Source organism: Calypte anna, chromosome 13, assembly GCF_003957555.1.
Source record: "Calypte anna isolate BGI_N300 chromosome 13, bCalAnn1_v1.p, whole genome shotgun sequence".
In the NCBI taxonomy this organism is placed as follows: domain Eukaryota; kingdom Metazoa; phylum Chordata; class Aves; order Apodiformes; family Trochilidae; genus Calypte; species Calypte anna.
Genome location: NC_044259.1, coordinates 11,914,315 through 11,931,204, shown reverse-complemented (window position 1 = coordinate 11,931,204; position 16,890 = coordinate 11,914,315). Strand labels below are relative to the sequence as shown.

Here is a 16,890-nt window from a genome sequence, read left to right as displayed (position 1 = left end):
GCCAGCCACAGCCCCAGAACGCAGCCCCAGTCGCTGTGGTAGCAAATAACTAGAAACACCCTGGTTGTATTTCCTGCTACAGGTTAGGCTGCTGAACAGGAAGATAACTGCAGGCCAGCACATGGTCAGGAAATACCAACCTCAGGCAAGTCTGCCAGCTCTTCTCAGCCCTGACCTACAGCACTCTCTCCTTTCTTGGTTACCCCACTACCTGCCAAAGCAACTCATCTGCTCTTGGTCCCCTTCACAGCCTCCCCACCCCACCTAGAGTTCTTAAGAAAGAAGCCCATCCTACTTCAAAGGAGGAAAGAAACGGGGGAAAAAAAACCAACCCAATGAACCACCCAAAGCAAACACACTCATCTTCATAGACCAGAAACCTTTTCCTCAATCTACTCTTAAGCAGGGACCCCCCTGCTACAACCCTCATTCAATAATCCAACTTATCAGAACTCTTCTAAAGCAGTAAATCTCAAGAGACAGAGAGGACCACGGTTTCTGAAGCAGCCTTGCCAATCCTCACACCTCCTGCCCCATCTGCATCAAGATTTCCCACCTCACTCCTGCAGCCACTTTGTGTCCATCCTTTGCCTGTCACAAAGACAGGCAGAGCCAGTGCAGGCAAACTTTCTCCATTGCTCTCTCCTTAATCCTTTTGGGCATTTTCTGCTTTCTGACGGCCTCAGCCTTGCCACCACCTTGAGTTCCATCTTAACCAGGTGGCATTGGTCCAGCCACACTCCCAGTATCTCCACAAGAGGAGTGGCAGCATTTTAGTATCGCAAAAACAGGAGAAGCAAAACCATGAAAAGCAGGGCTGTGTTTCTACAACAAATCACCTATTCAGAGAATGGTTTGGGGTTGGAAAGGGCCTTAAAGATCATCTAGCTCCAACCAAGCTGCCATGGTCAGGGAGAACTTCCACCAGAGTTGCTCCAAGCCCCATCCAACCTGGCCTTGAACACCTCCAGGGCTGGGGCAGCCACAGCTCCTCTGGGTAACCTGTGCCAGTGCCTTACCATCCTCACAGGAAAGAATTTCATCCCAATACCTAATGTAAATCTACTCTCTCACAGCTTAAAAACACTCCCCTTGTCCTATCCCTGTAGGAAGTCCTTCCCCAGGTGCTCTAAGGAGCCTTCTCCAAGCTGAATAACCCCATCCATCTCTCCACCTGGCTCCACAGCAGAGGTGCTCCAGCTCTCATCATCTTCGTGCCCTTCCTCTGGATACTAATAATTAAATTGCTGTCCCCAAAAGCAGTTTGATCAGTGTGACGAACAGCCCAAAGCACCCGTGTCCCACGGCCTAGGCCGGTTCATCTCACTGCAAACACAAGACAACACCTCCCGAACCTTCTCTCTGCAGCAGCCGCAACCTTGCTGCCCTCCCTGAGCTTCCCTGGTACCGGGGTCCTTTGCAAACCCCCTCTGGAGCTCTGGGGTTAGAGGTGAAGGCGACCGGAATGGCTCTGCCCGGAGAGGGGGAGCCGGGGAGTCCGTTCCAGCCTCTGCCTTTGCACCCAGGAGCCCGGCGGACCTGGGCCGGGACCGGTGCGGTTCTGCACGGTCCCTGGGCTGCGCAGGCTCTTTCGGCCTCTCCCCGGGGCTGTGCTGGCGCCGTGCGGGGCCGGCGCTCAGGAGCCGGGCCGGGCCCGCCCCTTCCTCCGCGCCGCGCCGAGACCCGGGAGCCGCCGCAGCTCCGCCATGCCGGTGGGTGCGGGGCTGGGGCTAGGGGGGTGCGGGCGGCCCACGGCGGATCCAGGCGCTGTGCGGGGCCGGCCGAGAGCCGCGATCGGTCTGTGCGGGGACGGGGGTCGCGGTGAGGCTGGGGCAGGGAGGACGCTGTCCGGTAGCGGGAGGAGCCCGGGGGACCCTTCCTGCCCCGGCCCCGCTTCCTGCATGCTGCCCCCCAGCACAGCCGGGGCATCTGTCAAATAAAAATCAAAGAAATGTTAATTACACTGGAAAATCGCAACGGGAGCCGCCGTTCCAGGGTGGTTTGTGCCCACGGGGGTTTTGGCTTCTCGGTGGAGGGCAAGGGGGGGTTTGAATACAAAGAAATATGGGTTGCAGGTAACAAAAAACAGGTTTTGGGGGTTTTTTTGTTTGGGTTTTTTTTTATGAAAGTAAAAAACACGTGCAGTAGAGAATAACAGGGTCCATCTGGTGCCAAAGGTTGAGCGTGGCGTTTACTGTTACACACATACACCTGTATGGTCACCAGTATCCTTCACAAGAAGTGAAGATAACACTGGGGCCCCAGTAGAGTGAAGGGATGAAAAAACAGCACTAATATGTATTATATTTCAGTTTTGTTAGTGTGAGTTCATTACACTGGGGCCAAAGGCCATGTAAACACAGGATAGGCAAGCACCAAAAAACCTTGCAGACTAAGTCAGCACAACTCCAGGGAGGAGTCCTGCTGCTCCTGGGCTCTCTCCAGGGCAAATGGAGTGAGTCTATGGGCTGATGACAGAGATGGCAACCTGTGCTGCCCCTGAAGGTGGCCCTGCTCTGAGCAGGGTCCAGGCAGGCTCCTGGGGTTATGCTGTGAAGGACAACTCAACACCACAGGGAGAATACTGAGAGGTCTTGGGTTTGCTGAGGATCCCTTAGTAGCATGTATGGACCTTTGGGTTGGGGAAGGTTTTGACCAACCTACCTGCCGAAAGAAGAAGGGAAGTGTGGAGAGAGACTGTTCATGGTATGGACAAGTGCTCATGGTATGTTGCCAGCTGTACCCTCCTTGATCCTTCATCTGCCTCTTTTCAGAAACACGAGTTCTTTGTGGACATGACCTGTGAAGGCTGCTCCAATGCTGTCACCCGTGTCCTGCACAGGCTGGGAGGTGAGTTGGTGCTGGGTATATGACAGCCAGCACTGGGCAGGATGTCACTGCCCTGGGATCCTCCAGCTTGCAAGGGCAGCACTGTAGAAAGCTGAAGGTGGCTGACTGGAAACCTCTACCCCTCACTTTGCTCTGAGCCTGCTGCTCAGGTTGTTAGCAGGACTCTTATGATCCTTGGAGAAATGTCAGTGGCTGCAGGTGGCTCTGAATCACCAGGGTCTCATCCTCAGCCCTCTGAGGAACAAACTGGTAGACCCCTCCTAGAGGGAGGGAGGTAAATGTTCTGCCTGGTGTTACTCCTCAGGAGGCCTGGAGTATCTGGTGCTGCTTCCCTGGATGTGTCATCAGTAGTCACTGAGAAGAACTGCTGAGCAGAGCATTTAGTGCTTGTCGGCACAGCCTGTTTTTAAAACCACCTGGAAAATTATAACCTGTGCCTTCTTTGTGCTGGAATTACCAAGAGAGAGGGATCAGACCCACACTTAACCTATTGTGAAGACCAGTCAGCCAGCATCCTGGTCCTCATTGAGTGAGAACAGCTTTCAGTCACCAAAGTAAAGGCCTTTTAACTTCTCCCATACCTTGTACCAGGCTGTGGTGATCCCACTTCCTCTGTGTGTGGTTGTCATCACCTTCATAACTCTTCAACATGCTGGCCAATAGGCCAATATCAGCCTCATGTGATGGTGTGGCAAAGCTCTCAAGGCTGATACATGCATAAAAGTTTTGAGTCTGGATAGAGGATGGATAGTTCCTTTCACTGGGCTGAGCGGGAGTGGCTTATCCTACTTAGCCATTGGGAAATCCACATGGGAAAGTGTCTTTTACCTCCATTCTACTCGCAGCTTTTAGCTCATACCACCACTGTCCTGACCCTGTGCTAACTCCCTCCTTAGTGCCTGTCCATGCTAAACCACAGCACAGGCTGAGCTGGTTGGAGATTACAGTGATTGGTTTACATTCAGCTCATTCTGGTTGCTGCATGAGTGATTGTGTTGATCCAAGGTGGGGAGAACAGATTAAAAGCAGCTGAGGAACTGTGGTGCCTGATGCAGATCTGTACATCTGGCTTCCTTCATACCCTTGCTGGCAGGACACCAGTTTGATTTAGTTGGCTGGTGGTCGTATCAGGGTTTGCTGACAGGAGGCATAAATGCATTTGACTGATGGCTTTGGGGAGAACAGAGGTGTGAGGATGAGCTTTCCCCATGCTCACACCATTTAGCTGCTTCCAGCTCTGCAACTTTTTTTTCCTTTCCTCATAGGTGTCCAGTTTGATATCGACCTGCCCAACAAGAAGGTGTGCATTGACTCAGAGCACAACGTTAACACCCTTTTGGAAACCCTAAAGAAGACTGGAAAGAATGCTTCTTATCTTGGGGAGAAGTCTGCGCAGTAGCCTTGCCTGGTGTGAGGAGGTTAGGTATATACCAGGGTGCTGAAGAGGGAGATCTGAGCTTGTTCCAGCTCTCCCAATAAAACAGACTGCTTCCTGGAAAGCACAAAGTAGGAAAGACTTGCAGGTCCAGCTCCAGCAAACCCCTCATATCAGGGAAGCAGCACCAACCAGCACATAGAGCCAGCACCATTTCTGTGTGAGACCCCTTAGCTTCTCTGCAAAGCCTGAGTGATCCCAACTGTGTAAAACACAGGTAAACTGAGGTAAAACACAGCCTCTGTGCCATTCTCAGGTGAACCTCACATTTACCAGAGCATATTATGTATGAAAAGAGTCCCAAAGACATTGATGAACTAATCAGAGAGAGGGAGGGCGATGGGACACACAGACCTCTGTAGATACATGATGCAGGGGCTTGGTTGTCAGCACAAGAACCTCCAACATCTGATTCTGTTGATATTGCTGTTAATACTCCACTAAACTTGAGGGTGGAAAAAGAGCAGCACCCTGCTACCCTTATGGACTTAATATGTTTGGTTTCAGAATAGCTCCCCGTCCACACAGCCCCTAATCAACTGGACATCTGTCCCAAAGACAACCTGCTTGTCCCAGCAATCTGAAAACACATACAAAACTTTCCTGACTGAAATGTTTTTGCAGACAGAGTTTAATTTCAGTAGACAAGAATGAGGTTAGAGGAGAGAGCTGCCCACTCTCTGTGTGTAATGTTCTTCAGCGTCCAAGATTATTGTATTACCTCTCTTAAGAGTTTGTTTCTGTCTGTGGAGAGTTTTAATCCAATGACATTGTTTTAAAATAGTCTATCTTGATCATCAGAAATGCCCAACACAGATGCACTGAAACAGGTTCATGCTGTTTTAATTCCCAGTCATTAAATTAAATTTAATCCTGCTGGATTGACACCAGCAGGAATTAAACTGATACAAGAAAAACTTGTGCTGATACTGATGTGTGTGTGCAATAGATCTGCATTGTTTTAATAGACTGACTTAACAGATTTAAAATCTGCAGTTTGCATAATTTGAACAAGCTCACAGTACTTCTTAGATATTGTTTAACATCAAATAACATTGCTATTTAAAACAAGGAGAGAAACATGCTCTGAATTGATTAGTGCTTCAAATAGTTACCAGCTCACAGTATTGACTGCAAGACTTGTTTTCAACTTTCAGGGTCTTGTGGACTATGTCTCAAATGCCTGCAAAAGTTAACAGCTAAGCCAGTCTCAGATGCTGTGGTTATTTCCCTTTTTTCCCTGGCCCCACCACTTTCCTTATATTACATCAGCACACCTAGGGACTCAGTTTAACAGGCCAACCTGGCAGAATATTCCTCTTAATGCTTTTCTTTTCCTATTGAATTGTAACCGAAGTTATTTGACTTACCCAAGCATCTTCAGATCCAAAACTAAGCAGAGGAGAAGCTGGACTACCCTTGCTAGTAGTTTGTTGCTAAGTCACGTCAGCTGTTATGGGAAGAAAACACTAAAATTACGTTTTGCAGCACATTTCCTTCCAGAGGGGATATTTTTAGGGGCTCATCTATAAAAGGAGGGAGGGTAGCTGCAAATCAATGGTATAGAGCCGAGTTGGGTGCTGTTCCTTTGGCTTGTGACCGGCAGAGGGCATCTTTGGATAACGTTATCTCCTGTGCTCCTGGGAATGTGTAATGATTATTTATTTATTTATTTTGCAGGAACTCAAACATGAATTCAGCAAAAACATGGCTTAACTGTTTGCATGTCTCCCAACTTGCTCTGTCATTTGACCTTTACTACCCTGCCAGATGTTGGAAAGCAGAGGACTGGCAGGAGACAGCTGCATCTTGGGCTTTAAAAGTGGAGAAATATAGAAGATATTTGCTGTTTTCTAGTAAACCGAGGTGCTGCTTCTATATTTCAGTGCATGTCTATGTGTCATGTGTGTCTTTGTACTGCTTTAAGTAGTTTTCTGTAAAAGGGAAGGATCTTAGGGATGGGAATCCACGAAGCAAGACAGGTCTCTTAGGACACTGCACCTTTCTTTAGAAGATGACTGCAACCTCTGCCTGAAGGACATGTCTCAGAGGACCTGAGCCTGAGTGTCACTTAGATTCAGGGAATATCTTGGCAGATGTCTTTCCATGACAAAACAAACTTTCCATTTTGGATGCAAGTGCTGGGAAGAAGGGATTCATGCAGCCCCTGCGAGTCAAGGATAACCAAGTGGCCTTTTTGAGCTAGATGGGGCCACGAGACAGAAGTCACCAGACCCCAGCAACATGATTGAGCTCATAGGCCAACCAAATTGCAAGTGAGGAACACAGACTCAGCCTAGGTTTAGTACAGTGCTTGTTAGAACACTGCACCATATGCAAGTTTCCAGAGCCAAGGCCCAGAACTGTAACCTGTTTCTGCTTTGTGCCTGCACCATGCAGGTGCACAGCATGACACCTCTGGGGGCCCAGGTGAGTCAGGGAATCCTTTTCCCTAGCCCTCCACTTGCTGGTCTGAGCTAATGTTTGCCATTGCTCATTGTAATTCATTAATTTTGGCTGCCCCTCGGGCACTGCCAGTGCATCTGCCAGCAGCTGGTTATCCAGTGGCACAGCTCTGGGGACAGTGGGCAGGGGGAGGGCATGTGCTGTCATTTTGGCATAGAGGAGGATGGCACATGATGGCACAGCTGGTCTCATAGCGAACAGCCCTTGTGGCACTTGCTCTCTGCCAAACTGGCAGGCAGGACTGGAAGTGTTGTGCCCACAGAGGGTATCTCCCAGTCTGTCTTGCTCTAAGCCAGACTGCCTGTCCTTGATGTTTGGGCTGAAGCTTCTGCTAGCTACACTGCCCCAGCTGCTCTGCTCCCCTCTCCCTGTGCTGCTAAACTGTCTGTTTTGTTTAAAGTCTGCTGATCTCTGAGCCAGACAGGGAAAGGTTTCTACTCAGCCATCGAGGAGGTTCATGCAGATACCTGAGGCTTCAGCACCCATCTGCAGATCTGCAATTCCTCTTCCATGCAGTGTGGATGGAGGGGCTCAATGCTGCTTTAAGTTCTTGCCTGCTGCAAAAAAAGTATGTTGTAGCTTTGGGTGGGAATCAGCTGCAGTGGTGGGCTGTGGTCACCCTGAGCTGGCTGCAGAGTGTGATGGGAATAGATGGAGGGGAGAGGAACAACCCTTAACAAACCCTGCCCCAGAGCTGCTCTCTTTCCACTGGAGTAGGAGCCTTGATCCCAGACTGGGGGGGTCCCAGACCAGTCCAGACTGGGAACTCTTCCCTTCTCACTCTCTGCCCCAAGTTTTGAGAAATGTCTCTTAACTGTCCCCTCGAAGCAGGGAATCATTGCACTTGACTGCCATGCTCAATGCTGCCATTAGTTCTTAATAACAACCATTTGCAGTCATTTACAGCCCAAAAATTTCCCTGAGTGCACAGCATGGCAGGGGCTGGCACAGACTTCCCTGAGGTATCCTTGCCACTTGCATTCCTACAGAGAGTGTGTGCCCTGCATTGGGGAACTTCCTTACCTGGTGGTTGTTGGTGTGTGATGTCCTGCTGCTCACTGGGTGTCCCAGAGCAGAGGGGACAAAAGGGTGACAAGTCTGCACAGCCCACCTGTGGTGCCAGGCTCAGGAGGCTGATGGGACTTGTTAACCCCAGCACTCCAGGCACACTTGATAAAAATACCCAAGAACTGGAATGACTCCTAATAGAGCAGGGCAGGAGGATGATGGCCAAGCTGTTTGTTGTTTTCTCCACCAAAAGCCTAGCAGGACATCAATGCCTGTGCTGTCCCGTCAACCTTGCAGGCTTATCAGGAGAACAGTCTGTTTCAACCAGACCAGGCAATCTGCAGAATGCTCTCTGCCTGCTTTCCTTTCCTCTGGATAAGATAAGGTGCTTCTCCTGGTCCTGCCTCCAGGACAGGGAGTGCTGAAGACTCTGGCCCAGTGGTACTGAAGCTGTGGCTCCTGAAGAGCACAGGGGGCCTCCAAAAAAGTCACCTCTTCTACAAGCACACAGCCAGAGCTGAGGAATGACATCCTGTTATATTCTTGGCTGCAGTGTGTGGGCTGGGTTTGGGCTGATTACAGCTGGGTAGGGAAGTCAAGAAAGGATAGGTGACTGGCCAGAGGAGCAGACCCATTGGGTGGCCTTTGGAAAAGCAGTGGGAGAAAAAGCAACTAACCAATTCCTTTATCTAAAAGGGTAAGACATTACCTAAACAGAGTCCTCCGCCACTGCCTGACTTCAAGATCTTCAAAACCTTCATTCATCAGGTTGGCCTGAAATTGGTGCTCAGGCTGGATATCATGGAGAGAGACCCCAACAAGCCTGCAGAGGTAATGTGGTCACATGAATTTCCACAAAAAAAAAACAAAAACAAAAAATAAAAAAAGCAAAAAAACACACCAATATGCCAGACACTGAGGCTGTGAAGCCATTTTCAGACACGGAAATTCTCAGTTTGCAACACAAACAGGAAAGGGTGGCAACTTGGACAGGGAGCTTTCCTGTACCAGACACCCTGACACTGCAGGACATCCCAGCACCTTGCTGGAAGAGGGACCTGTCAGTCCTGCCAGCTGCAGGTAGAGCAGCTGGTGAGGTGTAATTTGGTGCTTTGCCAGCCACAAAGATGTCCTCCAGCAGCAGGAGTTCAATTCTGTTTTTTTTACAAGGTTGTCATCCCAGCTCCAGCTGTGTGAGTCTGTGGCTGCCTCTAGCAGCAGCACCAGTAGGGTCTGGGCAAACTCATAGGGGCAGGCTTTAAAAGTTCTTCTGTTTCCCCTGCCTCATAATTATATCTTTGCTTTACCCCACCCCTCCATGGAGTTTCCAACAGCAGGCATTTGCTTTTCTTACCTACCTTGTGTTTGCAGTCTTGCTTTTCTTGTAGTGCTGCTGGGTATCATTTTTCACTCAGTGTTACATTCTCCTGCTTTTAAGCCAAAATCTGATTTCAGTGGAAAAGTCTACAGCCTCCAAAGCCCAGTTCTTTATCCACAAAAGAAAAATCTGCCCTGGCTATCCCAGAGCTGCCTTAAGCACTGCTGGCTTTTCAACACTTTCTAATTACCAAATGGCAGGCAGGGGATGATTTTAGCCAAAGGAGCAGTTGTACTTGGTTGAACCACCCAGTAAATGAGACAATTTCCAAAATAGCACTGCTGGCAGCAGAAAGCAGACAAGGGATGGGAGATCCCCCTTGGTGCCTGCAAACGGTGATCCCTGATGGCTGGGAGAGGTAAATTGCTGTGAAATTTCAGGGTGGGAAAGAAGGGCTCAGTTTGCAGCAACCTCAGGAATTCCACAGGCATGTCATGGCTGGGTGTTAAGACTGTTACACAGGGGACTCGTTATCAAAAGTAGGGATTTCCTAGTCTTATTCTCCTTATAAATGTTTGCTTTAAGAAACAATTTGCCTTAGGCTTCCACCATCTCTTGCCTGCCTGCTCCCAGCTCAGGCATGGCAGTAGCAGAGCTGGAAGCTGGATGAGCACTGTGACTGATGTTTGCTTTGCAGGCAGGACCATACTCCTATGCTCTTGGGGTCAAGGCTCCATCTACAATATTGCCCTAACTACCTCTGTGAGCTAGAGCCATGCACCTAGAGGTCCAAGCTGCAGTGGGCTGGGTGTCTGCAGTCACAAGCATCACCCTAAATAGTCAGACATTTCTGCCAAGCATAACGAAACAGGCAGAGAATATGGTCCCTTGGAGGGACCCAAGCTCCCAAACTGGAGCTTGAACTCCAGTTCAAGGAAAAACCTTGGTTATTGCTCTGAACTAAATACCTTAAGTCTTTTCAGTAAGGTCTACAAAGACCCAGTCTTCTTGGTCACAAAGACAAAACCTGGCTGAAGCCAATCTGTCCCAGGTGATGCACTGAGCTGTCCTGGTGATTGCTGCCCTGATGTACAGAGCAACCCAGAAGCCTTTGCTGGTTCCCACTCCCCTGCAGATACACAGAGATTCCCTGTGTGACAATCCCAGGCAGCTTTCCATACTGCAGTTTCCAAAACAGCAAAGCACACAAGGACCTGACAGACATCCCTTCCCCAGCCCCCAGTCTCTAAAACTGTGACAGTGTAAATAGAAGGATAAAAAACCCAACCAAACAACAACAACCAAACAAAACCCAGGCTTAATTAAGGACTTCAAGAGCAGGAAATGTGCACATGTGCGCCAGCCAGAGTGCAAATATTTTCTTTCAGAGATGCTTTCTCCCAGGGTTCAGCAAGGTGATCAAGGCTGGATTATGGAGCAAGGGGGAGCAAACAGTTCCCCGTCCCTCCGGAAGGCAGCAGCCACAGGGCACTGCTGTTCTGCATCTTCCCCTCCTGCTCCAGCCTTTGGCTTTAGCCTCCCACAGTATATACTGAAGCTATTCAACCATTTGGCTAAAAGCAGATGGGGAGGGAGAGAAAACAAAGTCAAATGAGAGGGAGAAAGGCAGCTTTTGTGCTGCCTCTGTTTACAAAAGACAGCCCGAGCCCCTTTTGGACTAAGGTTTAATTTATTGGACTCTGGAGAGCTGAGGTTCACAGCCCAACAGCTGCTGCAGGAGGTGGCATTTTGGTGCAGCGATGGGGAGCAGGTAGGGAGCCAGCTCTCAGGAGTGAGGAGCTGTTGGGTACATGGGACACAAGGCAAGGTCCCTGGCTGGCCTGGGAAGAGCAGATCTGCACCTGGAAGGGACAAAGGAAACCTGTCTGCATAGGCAAGAGCTTTCAGCCTGGCCCTTCCAGCTATTGTGCCCCTGCTGATCATGCCTGAGCATGTTCAGACAGACTGCTGTGTGCTACGTAGCTGGGTTTGGGTTTTCTCTTCACCAGTCCAGGCCAGTAGGTTGCTATGCTGTCACTGGGGCAGGGCACAGCCAGAAGAGAGATGCTGCAGCCTTTCAGAGTTCTCCAGTTTCCAGCTGGTATGAAATTCACAGGGCAGGACCATTTATCTCAGCCCATCTGATGAGAAAATGTTTCATTCCCTTGTGAGTGAAAGAGGACACTTGAATGCAGCAGAAATCCACTGTGTCTAAGCATCCTCCTGCCCCATTTCAGACGAACCAGACTCCCCCCTCTGAAGCTCCTGCTCAGCCAGGGGCAGAGTTTGTCCCAGAGAAGCCAGTGTCAGCAGGGCTGCACAAAGCCCTGCAATCACAACAGGGGCTGCTGGCTTCATCTGTTGTGCACAGCTTTAAAAAAAAGAAAACAACCCACACAGCTATTGTCAGGATGATCCCACCAGTTGCATCAGAAGTCTGCATGGGATGGGGGGCTGTCTGGAGGGCAGGCAGGGCTCAGGGGGGGTGCTGCCTGCTCAGGATGGCATTGGAGGCAGCAACCTTGGTGTTCCCAGAGCTGGCTCTCCCAGACTTGGCAAAGGAGCCACCCTGCAGGCTGGTGCTGTGCTGCTGACCTACAAAAAAGAGCCTGTGGTCCCTTTGGCTTTTGCCTTCCCTTTGTGTCTCAGCTGAGCTAGGAGGGGTTTGTTCTCTGTATCATCCCCACAAAGGCATGGGACAAAGAGCTTGGGGTCTCACTTTTATGGAGAAAACTCCAGTGACAGTATTTGCATCTGTATTTCCCTTTAGTTTCTCCCTCTCCTTCATCCCTTGCCCCTGACCAGTGCTAAATGCTCGTGTCCTCTCAGAAGCAACTGGCAAATCAGGCAGCTCAGTGGGAATGATCCAATTTCCAGGGCAACTGGGGCAGGACCGAGTCCAGAGCGACCTTGACTCACAGTGCTGCTCTTATTTCTCTGTGGTTTCTTCTCCATTTGCTTGCTTAATTCACAGTCCTTTGCCAGGAAAGAAGCCAAAAAGCAGAGATGTGGCACATCCAGAGTCCTCCCTGCTGACTTTACAGCTGCTGGGGGATTTTTAGCTTTCCAGTTTCATGAGCAGCCCTCCAAACTCCCTGCCCTGAGGTCAAAATATGTCAAAGTATGATCAAAGCAAGAGCATAGAAAGCCAAGAAGGCAATTCTGACTGATGTCTGAGCTGAGCTCTTAGATCCTCACCAGACATCCATGTGCTGAAGACAGGGATGCATATCCCCAAGTAAGGATCACCACCCTGTGACACTAGTCCTGGCCACTCAGGGCCACCTCCACCATGAACCTGCTGGGGACAGCTGAACCTACAATTTGTTGTGTGTCCAGAGGAAAAACAGAAAGCTGGGACCCCTGTACCCCATCAATCATCTCAACAGAGTGTCTCCAAAATTTTCCTGCCATCCATTTGCTTCCCATCATCCTGGCAGAGCCAGTGTGTTCACAGCTCCTCTGAGCGTGCTGATGGAGCAGTGGGTGCTCAGTGGGTGCTCTAAGTGCTCAGAGCTGCATTCCAGGCAACTCAGCAAAGAGGCTGTGGTAGCAAGAAGCCAGAAAACCTACTCCATGAGCTTCCCAGAGCTCCAACAAATTGCAGGAGCTGCGCTTGGGGCAGATGCTGGAAGAGGCAAAGGGAGCTGGGCACGAACCAGCCCCACTTTTTGCCACAGAAAACAATAGACCAAACCCAATGTGAGAGTTTTAAAATTAATCCCTAGAGCAGGATAACGCAGAAAAGCCTCCAGCTGTTATTTCCAGATTCACAAAGCCAACAGAGGAGCTGCCAGTTCCTGGCAGAGAAGCAAACTTGTTTGTGTGTGTGTGTGCATGGAAATGAAAGCCAGGCATTGCTCCCCATTCCTGGCATTGTCTCTCTGCCCTCTGGCTGGGCAGTGCTGGGAATGGGGAGAGAAAACTGAGCCTTGTCCCACCCTGAATGGGCTCTCCCAGGTTTGCAGAGCAGACCCTGCTCCCAGGCTGGGGTGAGCAGCTGGAGCCTACTCCTCATTTCCCTAATTGCCCAGTTTCCCCCTTTTTCCCCCCAGGAGTGAAGAACAGAATTTAGTTTTGAAAGCTCATGCCAGTAAACATCCACTCCATCAATGCTGCTAATCAGTCCTGGGTGAGCAAGCTCCTTGGGGTGGCATGGACAGGCAATTAGTGCAGAAGAGAGGATTCAGTGGGTATCTTTGGGCAATTAAGGCCCTGAAATTAAGGGCCTGGGAAGGTGACATCCCAAATGCTCATGTCTTCCCTCTGCAATTTTCTGGTTACTCTTTGCAGATACCTGGGACAAGTAATGTTCATTAGGAGCCTCAGCATCCCAGAGGAAAAAGAGTCCAGGGGCCTCTCCCCAAACCTCCCATTTGAGGGAAGAATTTTTTCCATAAAAGAGAAATTTAAAAGGGTTTCCTTCAAATCTGATGCGCTTTTTAAGTTGTGGTTGTGGTCCCTCCATCTCCTTAAGCAGCTGCTGATAACAGATGCAGGGCAAACAGCACAGGCAAATGCTGCTAATTTTAGTAGCAAGTCCCAAGGGAGGAACCCAGCTCTGGGCCAGGAGCAGGATGGAAAGTCACAGCACTTGCCCAGGGCCCTGCATGACCTTGCTATTTTGGGGCTGAACGTGTCCCACCTTGCCCCAAACCCACAGGCACGGGGCAGCATCAGCCCTGAGCCTTCCCACAGCCCAGCTATTCCTGCCCACAGCACCAGCTCCTGCCAAACCCCGGGCAAACTGGATGGATGGTGGGTTTTGAAGGGAAGTAAACAAGTTTCAGGGCTAAATTGAGATCCCCAGAACTCATTACACTAAGCAATGATGGACAAGGTACTTTCTGCATATGGCCTAATATGGCAGCTAGATTTTTATCCATCTAAAGGGTTTGCATCCTCTTGGGTTTCTTTTGCCCTCTCATCAGTGAAATCCCATCACACCCCTGACAGATGAAACAAATGATTCCTCCATTGACTGGCATTGCAAGGAGTAGAATCTTTATGTATGGGCTATAGATCTGAATTGTTCAAGGTAGAATCTATTAAGGCACACGAACTCCCCAGGTAAAAATCCACTCTGCACTTAAAGGGACTCAGAAGTATGTTTGGAGATGATTTGGAGGGAGCCAGCAAGCAGACATGGCAGAGATGTCAGTGCTGCCATTGGCCTGGAACAGCTGTGTTTGTAAATCAGAGTCATCAGATGCTACAATCTATCAGCCCAACTAACCCTTCACAGCTGCTTCATGGTGGGGTTGGCTCAGTCCCCCCAGACATCCTGCACCAAAGCCTTGCCACCAAAAAGCATTTCCTACTGCCGCCCCCATATCTTCTTTGCCTGCTTCTGAACCTACCTGTGACTGGCTTTTTCCTCTCTGTAGGATTCTCCCGGCTGCTTGTTGCCAAAATCCATCCCATTTTGTCTCCTGTAAGGGGCACCCTGTTTGTTTATGGAGCCTCCTGCACCCAGCAGCCTGGCTCGTTCCTCTGGTACCTCTCAAGCCAGGGCTTGTTCTAAAGCAAGTTCAGCTCAAGCAGAAAGTGTCAGAGCAAGTGAAAAATGTGGATTCTCAGGGTGAATACGTGCAGGCTCAGCCAGGGGTGGCTGGAACACCCCAGCATCCCCACATTTGTGCCCTGCCTGCTGAGCTGGGATGCAGCTGCAGCTCCAGCATCATCTAATTCCCACCCAGAGTTACTGTAATAGCTCATCTGGGAGCTGTGCTAGAGGGGACATCGCCTCTTGGGACCCCTCTGCAGGGCATGAAGCCACATTTTCTGACTTGAGCAAAAGCAGGAGAGCTGGGGCTCTACAGCTGACAGGGGATGGAAGCACCAAGCCATACATATGCTGAATTACTGTAGGGCAGGGCTGGCCAGAAGGGGGGAATATTTTGATGGGGTTTTGCCAGCAATGAGGGCTAATAGGAAGACAATAAAGTCCTGTTCTTCAGCCTCCACAGGGAACTGCTAAACTTTCCAGACTTTAATGTAACAAGCAGCCCAGCCTTCCCGTCACCAGTATGACTTTTCTCCTCAAAACCATTTTTCTCCTTTCCTCTTCACCTCCAGCAGTGCCTAAGCCTGGAGTAAAGGCAGCAAACATTTAAAACCCACGTTCTCAGCTACCATGCTCCTGCAGCCAGCAAATTCAGCTGAGGATGACACCAAGTCCTGCTGCCTGTATTGCCTCAGATATCATCCCTGTCCCTGTCAGCTCTGCCCCTTCCCTGCCCAGCCCCACAGGACACTCACCAGTTTGCCCACTCCAGTATGTCCCCTGCTGAGGAGCTGCCTAAAAGTGCTCCCAAAATCACCAAGGGGCTTCCAGCAAGGACATGACCCACAAAAATCACTGCTTTCACTCCCAAGGTTTAAGGCTGTGGAGCTGATTAGGTTAAATTAGCAGGGCTGTGGTTATCAATTATTGGTGATTGTGGAGTATGTTGTCAGCTCATGTGAGAATCAAGCTTTTCTCAGAGGACCTCATGTTTATGACCCAAAAATGCAGAGGTAGCTGCCCCTAGAGAGCCTTGTGAACCCTGGCATTTGCCCCTGGGGTCTTTTCCTCGATTGTGGTTATGGCCACTGCTTTACAAATGGCATTTGGATGTCCTGGAGATGGCACAGCTTCACCTGGGTACTCCCATCAAGGCTACCTTTCAGGCTGTGTTTATCCATGCAAAAGAGCTGCCACTGCAGCCTAGGAGCTTCCCTCTGCCCGCATGTCCCAGGGGTTGGAAGGTGGATTCCTGTTTATTTCCTTAAGCAGCTCTATTCATAGCCTTCAAAAGCTGCCAAGCTGCATCTGTCAGGCCCAAGAGGACTCCAAAGTGCATTTTAGGTAAACACCAAGAGCAAGATGGGACTGCTGGGAGTTAGCAGCATTTGCTGTGACTCCCCCTTGGAAACTTTGCTGCATCTTCTCCAAATCACAGGCACATCTCCAATGCAAGGTCCTGAGCAAAGGAGGAGTTGGGCTGAAACCCTAGGCTATAATTCAGGCACACAACATCCCTGTGTTCAGGATTAAGAGGGAACAGTTTCCTGCAGCAAGGGAGAAATCCTTTTAGGAATGACAACGAGGTCCTTTGGACATCAGAGGTGCAGGATGGGGATCAAGCTCCCTGGCTGGGAGCAGGCACAGCTGCCAGGTGCAGACCTGATGCTCAGGAGAGGCATCCAGGGAGGTGTTGGGGTAGCTGCAGCACACAGAGCTCCCTGCTTGCACCATGGCTGAGGAAGGTGATGGATTTTTTCCCCCCTCCTGCTTCTTTGGGCTAAGTTTCGTGTCAGGGATGACAGAGAGGCTTCTCCAACCCCTGCAGCCCCACATGTTTTCAAGCAAGTGAGATGATCCCTGCAGGGCTGGTTTGAAAGAGGAGGGTGAGAGCTCCTTCCACCAGAGGTCCCAGGGACAAGTGTGGGAGCCCACACACATCATGGAAAGAGCAAGCATGTCCTGGATCCCCAGCCTGCTCCCAGCTCATGACTCAGCACAGAGCCACGCACAGCTGGATTCCCACCCCCTGCCCCAAAGGCCTCAGCTTTACAGCTGAAAAATCTGCAGTGACAAACACAGCTCCTTCTCTGTCTGCTTCTGGCAGAGCCAGCACCATGTTTGCCTGCTGATCCCAGGAAGAGAGTCCCACTCCACTTTGGAAAAGCCCCTGCCCCATCTAGGACAAAGTCAGAGACCTCGGGCAAGTTCCCAGGATGGTTTAGGTTCATCCTGCTCTGAGCAGATGGTGCTTCCAGTGGCCCTGCATCTGCTTGGTGCAAGGCTGGACAGCACAGCCTTTTTGCT

At 50.2% G+C, this 16,890-nt stretch overlaps 1 protein-coding gene across 2 annotated transcripts; it reads left to right on the top strand.

Moving 5' to 3' along the window:
* The first annotated feature begins 1,606 nt into the window (after window positions 1-1,606).
* ATOX1 (antioxidant 1 copper chaperone) lies at window positions 1,607-6,175 on the top strand. Of its 2 annotated transcripts, none has more exons than XM_030459019.1 (4): window positions 1,607-1,712; window positions 2,775-2,850; window positions 4,116-4,268; window positions 5,966-6,175. In XM_030459019.1, exons 1-3 carry the CDS (start codon window positions 1,707-1,709, stop codon window positions 4,247-4,249), a joined length of 216 nt encoding a protein of 71 aa, XP_030314879.1. In that variant the 5' UTR covers window positions 1,607-1,706; the 3' UTR covers window positions 4,250-4,268; window positions 5,966-6,175. The 2 variants fall into 2 exon arrangements, with proteins under 2 accessions (XP_030314879.1, XP_030314880.1); XM_030459020.1 differs by having other exon boundaries at window positions 4,116-4,273.
* Window positions 6,176-16,890: the final 10,715 nt, after the last annotated feature.

What these genes read in the sequence shown, in the direction of transcription:
- ATOX1 (XM_030459019.1), top strand. An exon ending in TGTCCTGCACAGGCTGGGAG is followed by an intron (nt 2,851 to 4,115) that starts GTGAGTTGGTGC and finishes CTTTCCTCATAG; the next exon opens with GTGTCCAGTTTGATATCGAC.